Genomic DNA, 19,031 nt, shown 5'->3' on the forward strand with positions numbered 1-19,031 from the left:
GATTACATCTGTGACTTGGTTACTCCATTCCCGCTCATTCTCTCTACTCTGCTGTCTCTCTCTCTCTGTGTCAGCCTTGTTGTAAATTAAAAACCATGGGGGCAAGGGCCTTTTCCTGTAACGCGCCTAAGTTATGAAAAACACTACCTGCATCTATAAGGGATGATGCTTCTGTAGATTGTTTAAAAAACTTCTTAAGACACATCTATTTAGTCAAGCTTTAAATTTATAATTGTATTATTTATGTGTATTTTTTTGATACTTAATAAAAACAAAATAATCAAACATGGGAAAAAATATACACACACACACACACATACACATATACATATATATATATATATATATATATATATATATATATATATATATATATATATATATATATATGTATATATATATGTGTGTGTGTGTGTGTGTATATATATATATATATATATACACATTTATTTTATATATATATATATATATATATATATATATATATATATATATATATATATATATATATATATATATATATATATATATTGTTTTGTACATGCTGTAGCGCTTTGATTCTGAGAAAGACGCATTACAAATAAAATGTATTATTATTATTATTATTTATTTTGTATAATAATATTATAATATATAATAATATTGCTCCACCCTCAATGAAAAAAATCATAAAACTTTATTCTGAACAAACGAACCGAACATCCCGCTCTACTGCTCACAGAAATTGTGCTATCCCGAAAAGATCCTCTGCCTTTGCACAGACAGCCTTCTCATTTAAAACCATTAAACAATGGAATCAACTCCCAGACAGTCTAAAGTTGTCTGTAGATCTGAATATTTTCTCTCGAAATTTAAAGAAATACATCCTCGATAACCAGCTGTGTCAGCATCAGCACACTTAAAGTTTACAAATGTAATATTGAAGTAAATGTTTTTGACTATGTTGTATATATTTTAGGCTGTGATGGTTTTTTGATTAGTTTTTCATTTAAACATCTGTGGCCAGTTGCATAATCTGTTAAGACTAGTCTTACAAGTTAGTCATCCAATTTTATTCTTTAAGACTGTTAATAACTTTCTAAAGTCAGTAACATAAAAACGTAGATTGGTCTAATTTGACACAGTCTTAACATAATGGCTATGTTTATGCAACTGGCCTTTGATTAGTTTTAGATGATCATTGTTTAACTAATATTGCATGTATTTGTTAGTGCTACTGACAGTTATTTGTAATGTAATGTTTTAATATTGTGTGCACCTGCCCGGGGACTGCAGATGGAAATTAGCATTTGCTAACTCTGGTACAAAACATCTTTTCGTAAGATTAATGTATTTTGTACATTGTCCCTGACAAATAAAATAAATAAATAAATAAATAAATAAATAAATAAATATGCCAGAACTGCAGCTAATTACTTCATCTCCGAAAAAACTCTTGCTTTTATTTTTTATAATTTATTAAGAAATGTTCCAAATTATGCACATTTATCTACACACTGTCATACAAACAACCTGACAGTAGTGATACTGATTTTAGTTTCATGAACCTCAAGTTTGAAGAAACTTCATTTTGAGACTGTTGTTATTGCAAATAATGATTGAACTTGTGGTTCATTAACTGAGTCAGTAACCGCTCTGGCGGATAGTTCATTCTATGATTTGCCAGACTGAACAGTTACTTCTGACTATGAGAGTCTTTTTTTAAATCTTTTATAAAAATAATGATACTTAAGAATAATTTGCTTATAAATATGTACAACACCCTTATTGCTTATAAATATGTACAAAATATGTGGGAGAGGCTGTCGGGCTAATTGCCGCAATTGTAGCTGGTTTGGACACGGTGTAAAACCAGCCCTCACAGAAACCTGCTTGCATTTTAAAATGATTATGAAGACATTATTTAATATTATTTCCATTGGCTGGTGTAGATGAGTTCAGGTTTCACTGTCTGTGTGCAGGTGTGGGGTTTGATCACGCCCCCAATCTTCAAAGCAGATGTGATCATTTAAGGTGCTTTGTTCATCACTGAACCCTCATTACAATGACAAGCGAGAGCACAGGAACTCTGTCTATTCATAAATGTCAAAGGCAGAATGGCAAAGCCAACCAGTCTGAATCTGATCAAGACTCACTGATCACAATATTAATGTTCCTTTGTGGACATCACAGAAGATGATCCTGACCATAATGACCTTCACAACAAGGGGCCAGGTCTATAAATATACTGAAAAAGAGCTCAGCTTTAGTTGCAGGGAAAAGATCTTCAAGAAATATTTCAAATTTTCCACTACCAGGTTAACATAAAATGAGTGAAAACAGGGCCATGACCACCATGGACAGCTACTCCAAAATATTCAGATTAGTGCTCAACAAATGCGGATAGGTTTATTATTAAAATACATTATTACATTCTGAATATATGTAGTTACATTCTTGGGTGTGACTAAGTGAACTGAAGCTTCTTCAGAGAGGGGAGTGGAGTGTTTGGATTCGCTGAACTTGTCATGCAAGACGTTCACAGTACCCTCTGACAAATGCAGGTGTTTGGGAAACCCAAAAAAAAAAAAACCCCACAAAGCACTTCACAGGAAACAACAAGTGCTACACAGGAAAGCCGCAAACTAAATTTTGACATAAAAGCTACTGAGTATTTTCTCTAATTTAAACTGTGGTCTTCTGCAAACACCCGGCAAGAGAATCTATCACTAAAAGCTCTTTAATAAGTCAGTGCTTTAACACATTGTTTGTTTGCCTCTTTTTGTATGCAGTGAAATTGCTTTATATTCAGTATATTTTACCTGCTCTACCAAAATCAGTCACTTCTCTGTGACATTTAAGATTTGATTTCAATGACTTTTCTAGGCCTGGCCTGCTGTCAGCTCAGTTTTCCCGGCGTGTTCTGTACTTTTGGCTTTTGTTGGACCCTGTTGGTGGCATTTTGGCCGATTGAGCATGTTGAATCGACATTGGGCAGTCAGTGAGAGGGATCACTCTGATTAGCTGTTCAGCTCAGTGAGACAAAAAGAAAAGCGAAACTGATGAAAACAAGTAAACGACAGAGTCGAGAGGGCACTACATAAGGCTGTTAATCTTAGATCATATTAAAATAAATATTTTTATAACTACATGGCTGTCTGGAATGAAGTAAAGACCAACTAATCAATTAGATATCATATTCAAAAATGGTAAGCAAGCACTGCTTTGTTTACGGTTCGTACACCCGCAGTCCTAGATTCCTTTACCCTTTTTGAAGGACGAATATAGATTACTGTCACCTGCTGGTATGGAGAGTTATTTTCTCTTACACAGGCAGAAAACATAAGTGCTAGGCTTTTGTCTTTGCAGTGTTTTCAAGAGGAACTTTTTAGACCAGACGCCAGCAACAACACAGTCAGCTTTCGCAGACGCTAGATCTTCGATGTGGGTTTGGTGCATCACAGCCTTTAGCTGATTTAGCTTTCAGCCTTTAGCTGAGTCTCCAGCCTGGCCAAACTGCTGGTCTCCTGACCTGACCAGCTGAAAAGTGCTCAAAACCCCTCTAAAAACAGACCAGTTTGACCAAGTAGAGTAGGCTAATTTGCATATTCATAGAACCACGTATACTAAATGAGGCTAGGGTGTAGAGTTACATTCAAGATTTTAAGGCATGAAGAATTTTTTTTATATATGTATATACAGTGAGGAAAATAAGTATTTGAACACCCTGCTATTTTGCAAGTTCTCCCACTTGGAAATCATGGAGGGGTCTGAAATTGTCATCGTAGGTGCATGTCCACTGTGAGAGACATAATCTAAAAAAAAAAATCCAGAAATCACAATGTATGATTTTTTAACTATTTATTTGTATGATACAGCTGCAAATAAGTATTTGAACACCTGTCTATCAGCTAGAATTCTGACCCTCAAAGACCTGTTAGTCTGCCTTTAAAATGTCCACCTCCACTCCATTTATTATCCTAAATTAGATGCACCTGTTTGAGGTCGTTAGCTGCATAAAGACACCTGTCCACCCCATACAATCAGTAAGAATCCAACTACTAACATGGCCAAGACCAAAGAGCTGTCCAAAGACACTAGAGACAAAATTGTACACCTCCACAAGGCTGGAAAGGGCTACGGGGAAATTGCCAAGCAGCTTGGTGAAAAAAGGTCCAATTTTGGAGCAATCATTAGAAAATGGAAGAAGCTAAACATGACTGTCAATCTCCCTCGGACTGGGGCTCCATGCAAGATCTCACCTCGTGGGGTCTCAATGATCCTAAGAAAGGTGAGAAATCAGCCCAGAACTACACGGGAGGAGCTGGTCAATGACCTGAAAAGAGCTGGGACCACCGTTTCCAAGGTTACTGTTGGTAATACACTAAGACGTCATGGTTTGAAATCATGCATGGCACGGAAGGTTCCCCTGCTTAAACCAGCACATGTCAAGGCCCGTCTTAAGTTTGCCAATGACCATTTGGATGATCCAGAGGAGTCATGGGAGAAAGTCATGTGGTCAGATGAGACCAAAATAGAACTTTTTGGTCATAATTCCACTAAACGTGTTTGGAGGAAGAAGAATGATGAGTACCATCCCAAGAACACCATCCCTACTGTGAAGCATGGGGGTGGTAGCATCATGCTTTGGGGGTGTTTTTCTGCACATGGGACAGGGCGACTGCACTGTATTAAGGAGAGGATGACCGGGGCCATGTATTGCGAGATTTTGGGGAACAACCTCCTTCCCTCAGTTAGAGCATTGAAGATGGGTCGAGGCTGGGTCTTCCAACATGACAATGACCCGAAGCACACAGCCAGGATAACCAAGGAGTGGCTCTGTAAGAAGCATATCAAGGTTCTGGCGTGGCCTAGCAGGTCTCCAGACCTAAACCCAATAGAGAATCTTTGGAGGGAGCTCAAACTCCGTGTTTCTCAGCGACAGCCCAGAAACCTGACTGATCTAGAGAAGATCTGTGTGGAGGAGTGGGCCAAAATCCCTCCTGCAGTGTGTGCAAACCTGGTGAAAAACTACAGGAAACGTTTGACCTCTGTAATTGCAAACAAAGGCTACTGTACCAAATATTAACATTGATTTTCTCAGGTGTTCAAATACTTATTTGCAGCTGTATCATACAAATAAATAGTTAAAAAATCATACATTGTGATTTCTGGATTTTTTTTTTTAGATTATGTCTCTCACAGTGGACATGCACCTACGATGACAATTTCAGACCCCTCCATGATTTCTAAGTGGGAGAACTTGCAAAATAGCAGGGTGTTCAAATACTTATTTTCCTCACTTGTAATATGTCATTTTGGTGAAGAAAGATGAGTTTTAAGGGATAAAATTATTGACTACAGGGTTTAATATTTCCAGATATTCCATTAATTGCATTAATTGTTCATGTTCTCTGAAAAACTAAATCAAGTGACAATCACAAACTGTAAAGTTGAACCTGTCAAATGTTATGCAAATTGTTTGATAATCATTTTTGCTGCACTTGAAAAGGTGAAAGTTAAATTGTCTGAACTTTTAGCAGTGCATTACAATGCTTAATTAAGATACCACAGCAACTGATGCTTCGCTCCATACAGTCTAATGCACAAAGCAACGTTGATGCCAAATGACCTTAATACTTCATAATTATCTCACCTAAGCAAGCGTACACTGCATACAAATGCCATTATGTCTGTCATAGAGGAAAACGCTGCTGTTTTTTTCTGACAACGCAACAAAGATTCTTCTGCATGCACAATCCTCCCACTTCCATGCTTCTATCACACAGCACGCATCGCACTGAGTCATCGAACAATCAGTACTAAATAAGAAGGTGCAGGCAGTTCTGTACAAAAGAGTTCAAATGGAAAGATAGGGGAGGGAGAGGAGATGCAATAGAAACACATTGCAATAGAGCCCTCCCACCCAGTGGCCTTCAGAGGGTTCCCATGGTAATGGCCAAAGCCCATCGCCCAGCAACAGGCTGGTACCTGCCACAGCGAGAGTTCACGGCGGTTGTCGCGTCTGGCTGAAGGAAAGAAAAAAAAAAACTTGAGAAAGCTGAACATTTCTGTTTAAAGACACACACAAGCACATTTCCATTTCCTCTTTTTTTTTCAAACTATGCACTATTATAAGGCATGTTTTTCTTTAGTAGCAGCTGTAGATTATGATCATGTTAGAGAAGGGGGTTGTGGGTAGCATTTTTACCAGTGTCAGTACCACTGAGTTATGCAAAGCACAATTTCTGTGGTTCGCTTCCAGAAACGGTCATGACCAGAATTCAGAGGTTATGATTGATCATGCAGTAAATGGCACTAAAACTAGAGGAGGGTTAAGGGTTTATATATAAACAAGATAAATGGTGTATGCTTAATTTCACAATAAGGGTAATTTTATCTATTGACTATTATCAATTATAAATATAAATATATATATATATATATATATATATATATATTCAAAGTAAACAGTCAAACTAAAGGGTGATTCTCACAAAACTGTATTTTCTGCAAGCTTTTTACAAGGTAAACTTAGGTGTTTTTTCCAAAAAAGGACACTTGGAGACTCAAGGACACAAAATAACCAATCGATATAAGGAGTCCATATAATTCATACATTTATGCACACCCAAGCACCCATTAAAAAAAAAAATTACAGAAAAAAAAATCTTTTGAGACTTCATAATGTTTGGTATGTATACAGTGCAACAGCAAAGAACTTGTTTACATTTTAGACAAGTCAAGTTGCCATACCGAACAGGATCACATGGAGACGCCAAAAAAAAAAATAAATAAATAAATAAAAATAAACATAAACCAACACCCCTGAGCTGACTGCAGTGCATACCTACTACAGTATACAGATCCATTCAGAAATACTAAACACAGCAACATATCAATGACAAATCAAAACATTATCCTGAATGTGTGTGGAAACAACGTGAATATAGGAAATGTGTCTGTGCATAAATACAATGTATGAGCAGTGCATAAAGAGTAGGCTACACATACAGGGTTTGTTTGCGCATCAATATAACGGACTCACGCGTGCTCATAGCCACGACTCCTGTACGACACTGCAACGTCTTTACCTGGACAGCAAACCTCATCCATCAAAACTTTACAAGCGAGACACTGTATGGAAGCTTTTTTCTGCCACAGAAAAAAAAATTAAAAAGGTAACTGCGACTTTTTATCTCAAAAGTTTACATCTCGCAGAATTGTGTGATACAAAGTCGCAATTGCGAGTTCTAAAGTCAGAATCAAGCTTCCATACGTTTGCTTTATCCAGCCGACAAATGTAGATTTTCTTTACATTAGTGCTGATTTGGGCTGATTGTTTGAATGAATTTGCTTATCCACACACACACACATACAGTACATGCATACTGTTGCATGGGCCACCATAACCTGAAATAATTCAACTCCAAATCCTATTTTTCTCACACACAGACAAGCTCAGTTCCGATCAGTGCAGCCATGTTTTCTTCTTAATGCTTTCTGACAAGCAAACAGCCGTACTGCTCGGCAACAGAGTGACGTTAGGTTTCTCCTTGAAACTGCTCTTTAAATAACTGCACAATGGTCTGAGCTGGAGCATATTCACACAGAGAACAGCACAGCCACACAAACAGCTTACATGTGAATACTTCTCTCTTTATACATCTATGCCTACAAGCATGAAAGGTAAATCACCCAATCAGAGAAAAGTGTGACTGGTGCAGGAAACGTGTTTATGCAAATGCCTGCCTGGCCTTATTAAACCAGTGCCCCATGGGAGCATGCAACCAGTGTGAGAGGGGTATTTATAGACATCACCCACTTCTGGCAGAGCATGTGGGCGCATCCATGACTATCCCAGCGGGATTACAAATAATGACAGTGGGGAGTGGGAGATGCCGTGGAAATTTCTAGAAAGGGTTAAGCTTTGTGAATGGCATAGGAAGAAAAGTGAGCCTAAGGGGGTCTCTTTGTGTTTCTAAAAAACATTTTTAATCGACCCACAATATTTCCTAACCAGTTATGAGACATCCATAATCATCCATGAATTTGTGTGTGAATATGTATGTGTGGGTGCCACACAGGGCTCCAGACTGCGCCTAAAACGGCCACATTTGCGACCAAAAATATTCATTTGCGAGTGATATTTTTGCTGAGGTTGCCATTAGCGACAATATAAATGTACTTTATGATTTAAAAATTTGCAAGTAATGCCTTTTTACTTGCGTGTTCTGTGAAGAGTAACCCATCACATATTTTATTGTGTTGTTGACGTAATAAAATGAGACATCTGTATTCAGATGGGATTATTAGCAGGTCATTTTTCCAGACCTTTTTTACAGACGGTAAAAGTCATCGTAATCTTTACTGACATTGTCCATAATGATTACTGAGATGGCACTAAAATCACAGAGAAGCTCAATAATTGCAATAAGCTTTGTGTTTTAAAACATTTCTTTTAATGTTTGTTACTTGCAATAACCAGTCTCAGCTTTCAAATTCTGTCAGTTTATACAATCAATAAATGTGGTTTTGTGGCTCTTTAACATGCCGTGACTAATCGCTGTAATGACTTAGTTCAAGCAGCGTGTGAACCAATCATTTCTTCCTCTTTACTACTAGTTATAGCACCAAATGAACATGGATGGACATCAGAAGAAATTATGAAAGATACAGCACAATTTACTGAAATGACTCATGTAATCGTTCAATCAGCATTTCAACCACAGAAAGATGTCACCATGTAAACACCGTCACATAACATTACATTTACCACAGAAAAGTCATTCAATGACTAAACTCGTTAGTCAGCAAGACAAAAATATCTACAATAAAATAATTTTGTTAAATATATGCACTATATTAAATATCCATTAAATATTGTTTCTTGAAGGGGTACTTCAACGCTGGCAAAATGGGCTTTAAATAAAACTTGGCTGTCTAAGCATGTAGAAAGGTGAACATTTTGTTTTTACAAATCTGTGCTACCTGACTAGAGAAAACGGAGATAAAAGGCTGTTGTCTTCCCTTTTGCCTACCCTTTTAGGAAAACTTCAACACCCATAATGCACTGAGCATGTTGCCATCCAAGGCCAGAAGTATAATCTGTAGTTTTCACGTAAGCACTGGAGCTGTCAAAAGTCAAAATGTGTCTTCCGGCAGACTTTTGCTGAACAATAATTATGAATTTCCCAGTCCAGGTAACACGGAGAATGAGTAAACATTATTCATTTACATTTAATACCGACATTGAAACAATACAAATTGGGTTGAAATTCAGCAAAGTTACACTTAAACCTGTTGTCTACATGATTAAAAAAAAAAAATGGAAGGAGCTAAAAAATGTAATTCAACACCATCTCTATGATTGCATGTGAAGAGCTGCCTTTCACCAAATTTACCTCTCAGATATTACTAAAGGAAAATGGACTGGATATGTGCAAGACATATGACAACGTTTATAGGATGCATTGAGGCCAAACTACTCTCAATGGCAAAGTGATGCAGACATAATTATGGTCTGACACTGGCTCAGATTCTGTGTAAAGTACAATTCTTTGTAACTGTATATGGCAGTCAAGTTGGAAAAAATGTTCAGTTCCTACTTTGTAAACCTTAGTTCCCAAAACATCCAAAAGATGGATGACAATGCTGATGCTGCAAAACAAGGGCAGATGTAAAAACATGACAGGAAGACTGAAATTAAGCGTTAAAAAAATGTAAAAAATGTTTATTTGTATGTGGCACTTAAAAAACAAATTGGCACCTATTTTTGTCTTCTAGGAGAAATATCTTCTCTGTTTCTCATGCCAGAAAGGTAGCAATGCAGGTAACAAGCAGATGACAGCACTGGAACAATTGGCTTGGCTGCTGTAGCCAATTATTCCAGAGGAGCTGTGTGTCTCTATCTGTAGCATTTTTAAGAGGTGACGATCACCGAGGCTGAGAGGATCAACTGGGAAACTCTTTCTCTCAGTTTCAGGCCCTGTTTACACCTGGTATTAAGAAGCATTTTCATCAATTCGATCACAAGAGGACGACGCAAAATATAGCTGTAAACAGAGTCTAAAACATTTTGAGCTTGTCCAGTTTTGACCACTTTCAGAGGTAGTCGAAAATGCATTCAACAAGAACGCTTTCAGTGTAGTTGCTCAAGTGGTCAAATGCATTCGAACAACCACAAAAGACTTCCTACTGACATAATGCATAAACATTATGGGAAGCGAACTAGCTGTTCGGTGTGGTCTTGCGGCCATCAGATCAGAAACTAAAGTATGCTTTTCCGTCGTCTCCGGTTGCGTTCATATGTAAATTGCGCAAGCTTATTTCGTCCATTACACCGAAAGATCTGAAAAAGTCCATACATCCCCGCCCATAGACCCTCCCCTCGAAGAAATCAGGACAGAAGTGGTTGAAAGTGGACAAAAGAGATGGATTAAAATACCAGGCGTAAAAGGGAATGTGTTTACCTCGTCTACCTGTGATCTGATCGACCAAAACGCATCTTAATAAGAGGTGTAAACAGGCCCTTACAATGGCTTATGTGCACCAGAGTCTGCCGACATCAATGCTGATATATCACTAATTTAAATGATTTATTAAGAAAGTGAACTGATCCAACATCTGAGGGAGGGAGATATAAAATGAGATATTTTAAGTTGTCCAAGAAACCAGTGGGCGTTAAACACCCATGACTGAATGTGCGAAAGACACTTCTGATTTATAAAACCCTTACTGATCAGAGCCAACAGTCCTTGTCATGTCTGACAAACTCCTTTTAATACAAAACACAGAATCAAGTGTTTGAAAAGCGCTTTCAAAAAGCTTTCAAAAAGCTTTGCGCTTTCAAGTGTTTGAAAAGCGCTTTCAAAAAGCTTTGAAAAGCGAGCAAAAACAAGTAGACATGTCCATGAACCCACCTGAAGTCTGTGCAGTGAAAACCAACGGTCTGGTTTTTTATTGAACAACTGCATTCAGAGTTGGGTTTCAATACGATACAGAGCTCTTATAACGTGAATGAGAGTTTAATGAGACTACCGGTACAGAAATCCCTTGGTCCTATGTCTAATTAGCCCACTTCTATAATTGAAGCCTAAAACGAGCCCCTTCGAAAACATATTTGAGTCCGCCTTGCTTGGCTGTCTTTGACATTGACTATATTTATACCTATAATCCCCTTTAGTGGCTCTTCTGAGACTAGCTAGCAAATTTACACAAGAAAAAACTAATGACAATGTCACAAGGCCAAGGCTTCATCAAATATATATCATGCCCAGTTTACTGGCACACAGACGTCCAGAGCGCACACGGTTTTGGCAGAACTTCTAGACCGGTGGAGAACAAACGTGAAAACAGAATTAAGCATGAACCTCATAGCCGCGGCTCTGGAGGAGGATGAAAGGGCGCGTTTCATCTGCATGAATGAGATGAATGGCGAGGCTTCTTAAGGAAGTGGTGGAAAGAGCCAGATCACTAATGTGGATTGAGGTGTGGAAATGTGTTAACGAAATCCCATCAACATTCTCCATTTTAGATCACTCTGAATCCCTTTGTGGAGCGTCTGCCAACCATGTCATTTCGCCTGGGCCTGCTGGGTGTACTATGTAAATATGACGGTATTCTAGGCAAGGGAGCCGACCCGGGATGTGTAGGGTGCTCCTCTGAGAGCTGGAGGTACGTCTGACTGAGAGAAGGGCACTGAGAGGGCTGTCAGATGCACAGCACTGGGACTTTTACGCTCACAGCACAAGAGTTCGCAGTGCACTTCTGAGTCGGTAAAAGAATACGGCATCTAATCTCAAGGCGGAGCTTTCAACATCTCATAAATAAAGGCTGAATCCCAATCTGAATTCACAAAAATGTCTTTGTATGTGTAAATGTCAGAGAATAGTGACACACCTGACACCATAATTCACATGATAATGCCAATGATGGTGAATGCATGTATGGATTGTATTCTACATAATTATGTATACTACACGTGTATACTTACAAAATGCAGTTTTTACTTGTCAAGAAGTTAGATCGCCATCAAACGAATTGTTATTGGCAGTTTTTCAAATCATTTTTACTTCAAAACAAACACGTGAACCATCCTTGAGCGGAATGGTCTCGTTCATGGTTTTAGTGATTTAAAAAAAAAATGCCTATAGAGAAAATTAAAGGGAAATATATAGTACCATATGCTGCAGTAAAAATGATTGCTTGCTATGGTTTCGCAGTGAGTTCTTTGTTCACAGGTCAGATTTTTTGTGTGTGTGTGCATTTCTGGTAAAAAAAAAAAAGAAAAGAAAACACTCTGGTTTAGACAGAGAATCAAAAAGTGGCAGAGAGCGAAGCAGAAATGTATTTTTCATAATTACACCGATTCAAAGAGCAAAGCCATTTCCCGTAACTGCACAGCACCATTCATTCTCCCTCCTGTTCCTGTGTGTGTAGCAATTGTAATGATGTGATTGAGCTGGCATCTCTCATCCACACTAACAAAAAAGAGCTCTGGTCCCCTGTGTGGACGCGCTTCCTGTAGCTGTCACTATAGACCGGGTAATTTGTTGATTTAAATGGTTGTATAACTCAGGGGCCCGAGACAAAGTGAGCGAAGAAGACGACTCCAGGAGGAAATCTGAAACGGAGAGTGTTATCGTCACTGCAGCTGTCTCACACACTTCCTCTGTGACAGGACATCTGATTAGATTTGCCAGAGGACGACAACTTTTGCCCACCTCCTTTCTCTGTTCTCTCATGTGGGATTGAGAGATAGACAGACACAGATTGAAGAGGAGAGATGGAAGAGGAAGAAGAAGAGGAGGGGAAAGAAGACATTTTTGTACTCACATCTGATGCAGGACCCTTATCTGCTCCGGGGCAGGAGAAGGTGACGAATTCATGGCAACGCTTGTGCACCACAAAGCAGCAGACTGAAAGAAGGAAGGAGAGAGAGACAGACAGATGAGATAAACGGTGAGAATCAGAGCACATGGTACTGACAGACATTTATCTGCAGTAACAGGGATCCTGTTTGATTTCACGTTATGCTCCAAGACCCAACCTGAACCCGCTCACATACATACAGCCATGACAATCGCATCACAATATAACACTGCATATGGCTGCACAAGGCCTAACCACCACCATTTAACAAAAAGTGGTACTTGCGCACCACTGTGCTTGTTTATTGTTTATTATTATTACATAATTCTTAGTGTTTCAGTTGATTCCCAATTTTTGTGCTCTCCACAGTTGAAAAAAAAAAACGGTGTGTGTGTTTAATGGGCATTTAAAATACTGCTCTGCGTCTATTGCCACACATCACAGCAGTTTCTATTTTCGTTGCGCCGCACACAGACTGCATGTATTTCTGCCTGAATTAAAATACCTGCCAATTAACTCACACATGATATTTGCTAATGAAATCATTTTATTTATTATTTTAATCACTTATGATGTCAACATTTAAGATGTCAGTAATTCCCTCCCCATAAACTGCAATGATCCACTGTAAAAGCCAGTAAGCATTGGTTATGTTACAGTTTTGGAAATGTCATTCATGTTCATTCTCTAAAGTTGTCAAAAGCACATGAAGCACAAACATGCATTTATTATCTTGTATGATGTATCATGATAAACAAAAATAGCCTGTTTGATTATTTAACTAGATTAATCAGCAATACTGCATTAAAATCTTGTTTTTTTTGTTTGTTTGTTTTTTTGGCTATTGAATATAGCATAGCTGTGTTGGTCTTCCAGTTAGACCAGCACAAAACAAGTATAAAGCAGCATGGAATTAATTTTGGCCTAAGCATTTTCACCAGGTTGAGGTTCCAATTAAATTTTTACTTCAAGTAAAAGAAAAATCTCTTTTCAACTATTATTTGATCTAATTACTTATTAAAAATCTTTTTAATTACATTTTATATTTATATATATATATATATATATATATATATATATATATATATATATATATATATATATATATATATATATATATATATCTAAATTAAAAATTTAATTAAAAAGATTTTTAGAAAATAATGTATACTTTCTTTTAAATTACATATAGGAATATATATGTAGAAATCAGACTGTAAAAAAAAAATAGGTAGAAATAAATGTTTAATTCGGTGACTGTCTTTTAAAATTCTATATAATATATGTGGGTGTGCTGTGTGGAATGCTTATAACTACCTACCACATAATATTTCAAATACAGTGCTGTATAAGGGTCAATGACATGACATGTATATTTGTGTGTCCAAGTGCATTGTTTCCTTTTAAAATAATTTGATAAATTCAAGACATGCATCACTTTATTCTATAAAACCTATTTAGTTTGAATTCATTTTTAGAATATTTAAATAATACATATTATTTTATGTTTTGTTATCTTAAACCTCCGAAATGCCAGGTGGTGCAGCTGTCCGAACAAATGAACAGGAACACTATTTAAAATGGTGTCTCAATATTAAAAGATATTTTTACAAAAAAATAAATATTGTGGCATCATTTTAGGTTTGACATCTTTAATATAAACACATTTTTATAAATATCAGTAGTTTTAAAGCTGTTAAGATAAATGAAAAACTTTAGTCCAGCAATTTGTATATTCTCAAATGTCAGGGTGGCACAACTGCAAACATTGCTCTTTTATTATGAACCGACAAGGTAATAGCAACATGATAATGTATCATTCAGAGGAAGAGTGAAAAGATTTGTAGATCTCTCTCAAATACTAGTAAAAATTGCTGCTGATTTCAAGTGTGAGTTTGGGTATATTGCTACACTTTCCATGTCAGGTGGTACAACTACAGTATATATACATACATACATACATACATACAAACAACTATTTGGTTGTTCTGCCTGACATAAAAAGTCAAAAAATTAATTTAAACACTTATTTACCAACTGAAACTTATTTAAATACATTGTTCATTACTCAAAAATATGCATTACATTAGTTTTGAAAAGACGCCTTTTTTGAAGCTTTATTTGTCAATGACACATAAAACAAAACAGCATGATAGTATTCGACAACCTATTACAGCAGCCAATCAGCATCAGAGCTATAGGAGCTAAAGCGACTATGCAAATGATGAGCTGTGCTGGACTGTATGTACAATGCCCCTCTGTTCACATCACTAATGCCCCTGGCACCTCTGCAGCGTGACATATCCAGGTCATCATTGGGGCATCTCCCTTCCTGATGCAGGTGAACGCTCCTACTCAGATTTGAGCAGGTTTAAAAACGTTTTCTCACAGGAAATGACACAAGTCTCTCACGTTCACCGTAATCTCTTTAGAAATCTGCACTTTAAGTCTAGCAGCTCCGGCCAAAACACAACAGCCAAACTTCAGACAGGCTGAACAGCCACTGTCACCCACACACTCGAAATACTCCACTGAGAAAGAGAGAGATGAAGAAACAAAACCATAGATTTGGAAGAGAACTGAAGCATATGATTCAGTTTGCTCTTTTCATTATTGCGATTTAAACCAGGCCAAATGAGCTGAACATTCAAGCAGCACCTATTTAAAAACTTTTTTTCTAATTCTTTTAAGAACTTAGCAAATTTCCATCTTTTTGGATTGTGAACTAGGTGACATAAACCATGGATTAACTGTAACATTCTTGCAGCTAAAATAAATCACGGTGCTACACATCCTTCATCAGTCCCTTTACTAGCACTTTTGCAGATCTGTGGAAAGATATTTACATTACATTTACATTTAATCATTTAGCAGATGCTTTTATCCAAAGCGACTTACAAATGAGGAGAACAATAGAAGCAATTTAGGCAACAATATATGAAAGTGCTGTGACAAGTCAGAGTTAGCCTAGCACAGTACACATAGCTAATAAATAAAAAAATAGATAAGATAGAAATAAAATAGACAGTGTTAGTATTAATGGGTCAAGTGTTGACGAAAAAGATCCGCCTTGAGCCGTTTCTTGAAATGGTAAAGAGCTGCTCGAGTTAGGTAGGTCATTCCACCACAAGGAACAGTCAAGGAAAAGTGATTCTGTGCCTCTTTGGGATGCCACCACAAGATGCCGTTCACTAGCTTCTGGAGGGCACTTAAGTCTGAAGTAGTGAGTTAAGGTATAGGGGTCCAGAGGCAGTGCTTGTTCTGTAGGCAAACATCAATGCCTTCAATTTGCACAATTTGCCAATAGCCGCTCGCATCAAATTCGTGATGAGAGGTGTGACGTGCGCTCTCTTCGACTGGTTAAAGACCACTCTCACTGCTGCATTCTGGATCAGTTGTAGAGGTTTGACAGTATATGCTGGAAGGCCTGCCAAGAGAGCATTACAATAGTCTAGTTTGGATAAAACAAGAGCTTGGACAAGGAGTCATCTAGTATGATCCGATAGGAAGGGCCTGATCTTCCTAATGTTGAGGCAAATGTGCAGGACTGGGCAGTTCTAGCAATGTCGTCTGTGAAGAACAACTGATCATCAATCACAACTCCAAGGTTCCTGGCTGTCCTAGAAGGAGTTATGGATGACAAACTTAGCTGAAGAGAAGTTGTGATGAAGTGTTGGGTTGGCCAAAACCACAAGCAGTTCTGTAATATGCAATTTCACAGTCCAAGCCAAACACTTTTTTTGTTTGTTCAATTTTTTTGGAATGAATGAATGAAAAAAGAAAGACAACATATGAAACAAGCAGAATCACATATTTTTTTGCGTTTTCAGAACAAATAAAAAGCAAAAACAATTAAAGAAAGCATTTATAAACAAACATATACACATGCTAATAGCTTGTACAGCTGAGAATATTATCGGCAAAAGGCAAAAGAGGCAAAGATTTTAGGGAATTTAAGTAAGAAAGTGCCATTTATCATAGAAAGATCTTGAGCTGCCATTCCGAGAACATCTTCAATCCAAACACTTTAATAGTAAATACATTTCTGAATTTGATCTTTCAACTTTTTCTTTTTAGAAGTGCATGGAACTGCTTCAAAAAGGAGCGCTGGATCCTGTGTATCTGAGCCAAAAGCAGACAAAAACAGTTGATAGAATTTCTTGCCTTTTGGCAAACAAGTCCTTTTTCCCCTCTCTTTTTAGCGCTCAGAATAAAAGTTTCTCAGACTATGATCAACACTTGAGAATGGTCAACACCACTTATCTCTTCACATCCTGCAGTGCAAAAGTAGGATGTACATTTTAAGATACACTAAAAAGAACCATTCACCAAAAACATCTGTCATCATTTATTCTTTTGAACACAATAGCTTTCTATAAAAAGTGTTTTAATCATGTATGATGCAGATCACCCTCTGTCAGTGTTTCGTCATGTTGAAATGACGTGACCTGCGGTGTTGCACTAAACACAGAAGAGAATCCTCACGCTCACTGGCTGCTGCCTCAAGATACACTATGAAACATGATTATTAATGTGCTTTACCAGCGGAAACAACAGGAGAATCTGTACGGCAAGTTGGAAAGATTTGATGACAAAGAAAATCCTGAATAGTGTTGCCCATGTTGTTTCTTTTTTTATTGGACAGGTAAGGACATTAATTATCGCATAGATCACTAGAATCAGTGTAATTTACATAAAACTCGCAGACGATAATGCTGATCCACGTCTATAGATGGCAGTGCAGCGTCTAACACCAATGTAATATCTGTACTTTAAGTACAAAAAGAACAGCGATGCTAACGCTAGCCGAATATCTATTGAATGCACCTTTAATACAGAATATAGAGCACAAGATATGGACTTTTAAGATACCTTTATGGCACTTTTATACCCATTTATTTTATTTATTTGTTTATTTAAGAGGGACAATGCATATTAATGAACATCTTAGCTTTTCAGCAGTGTAAATATGCCAGAGTTAGCCCATAGGGCTACTTTACATCTGTAGTCCCCCGTCAGGTCATCACAGTATCAAATAACAAAACTAAACACTAAATATAATACAAACGTAGTTACAAGACGCCATAAAATTCAACAAACATATTATACGAGATACGAGATACCACAGTTTTCAGACAGGGCATCTAATACAAAATACAAAATACACATACATATTTATATAACCAGTAAAGTGCTGTTCTATATGCTCCAAGCAATTTATGACAAAATACTAACAAACACAATAAGTGCCGGGTTTAGTTTGATATACATACATATAACAAAACAGTACCATAAAAAAATGCCCAAACGACCACATTACAACAAATACAGTTAGTGAGCACAATTTTGATGTGTTTTGAACCATTGTTTAAGTTGATTCTTAAAAATAGAATATGTTGAACATTCTCTAACAGCAACCGGTAACGTATTCCATATCTCTGACCCCTTAACTGACAAAACATGTTGTCCAGATGTTGTACGTCTGTAGGGCACCATACAGTCACCTCTGGTGGAAGCCCTGGTTACAGTTCTCCCTTCTCCCATTGTTTTCAATTTAATATATTCACTTAGTGGGGGTGGGGCAATAGTGGGGGTAATATTCACTTAGTGGGGGTGGGGCACCTATTTATGGAAATCACATGGAAAGGGGGGCATGATGGTGAGTAAATGATGACACAAAAATATCAGAAATTAGAAAATAACATAATACAAACTGAAATACAACACTTATATTCTGTTGTTTTGTAAACTGGGTGACAATTCGTGTGCCACTCTTTGAGATCCACTGTCATAAACAGAACGCAAACCGATTTGAATACTGTCCTATCCTTTGAAATACAATCCATCAAAAACAGTAAAATAAGGAAGGAGAAAACTTGTTTTCAAATTACAACAGTTCCTAAATGATATATTTTTTGATCTCTCATCTATCAAGCAGTATAGGCATTCAGATACAGGTAGGCTAGTTCCTCATCTAATAGTGACAGGGTAAAGATCGAACCAGAGGTGAGGCGCAGACTGCCACCTCCAAATGGCTCAGTTAAACAGCCTCTCACAGGGCCTATTGAGCGCACGCTTACATAATGGCCAGCCTGATGGAGAAGGATCAGGCCCAGTAGGAGTTTCCCTGACTCTTTCTCTCTCCAGCACTCTTAAAAGGTCAGAACGAGAGAAAGGCT

At 37.4% G+C, this 19,031-nt stretch overlaps 1 protein-coding gene across 2 annotated transcripts in view; it reads right to left on the reverse strand.

Annotated features, from left to right (window-relative positions):
* The window catches only part of prkcbb (protein kinase C, beta b), a 123,813-nt gene that overhangs the window by 77,265 nt on the left and 27,517 nt on the right, over positions 1 to 19,031 (reverse strand). For both annotated transcript variants that reach the window (XM_079885450.1, XM_079885449.1), the window contains exon 3: positions 12,817 to 12,899. In XM_079885450.1, coding sequence (XP_079741576.1) covers positions 12,817 to 12,899 — 83 coding nt within the window. The remainder of the gene's footprint in view (positions 1 to 12,816; positions 12,900 to 19,031) is intronic.

The sequence above is a fragment of the Squalius cephalus genome, assembly GCF_949319135.1.
Source record: "Squalius cephalus genome assembly, chromosome: 1".
NCBI lineage: Eukaryota > Metazoa > Chordata > Actinopteri > Cypriniformes > Leuciscidae > Squalius > Squalius cephalus.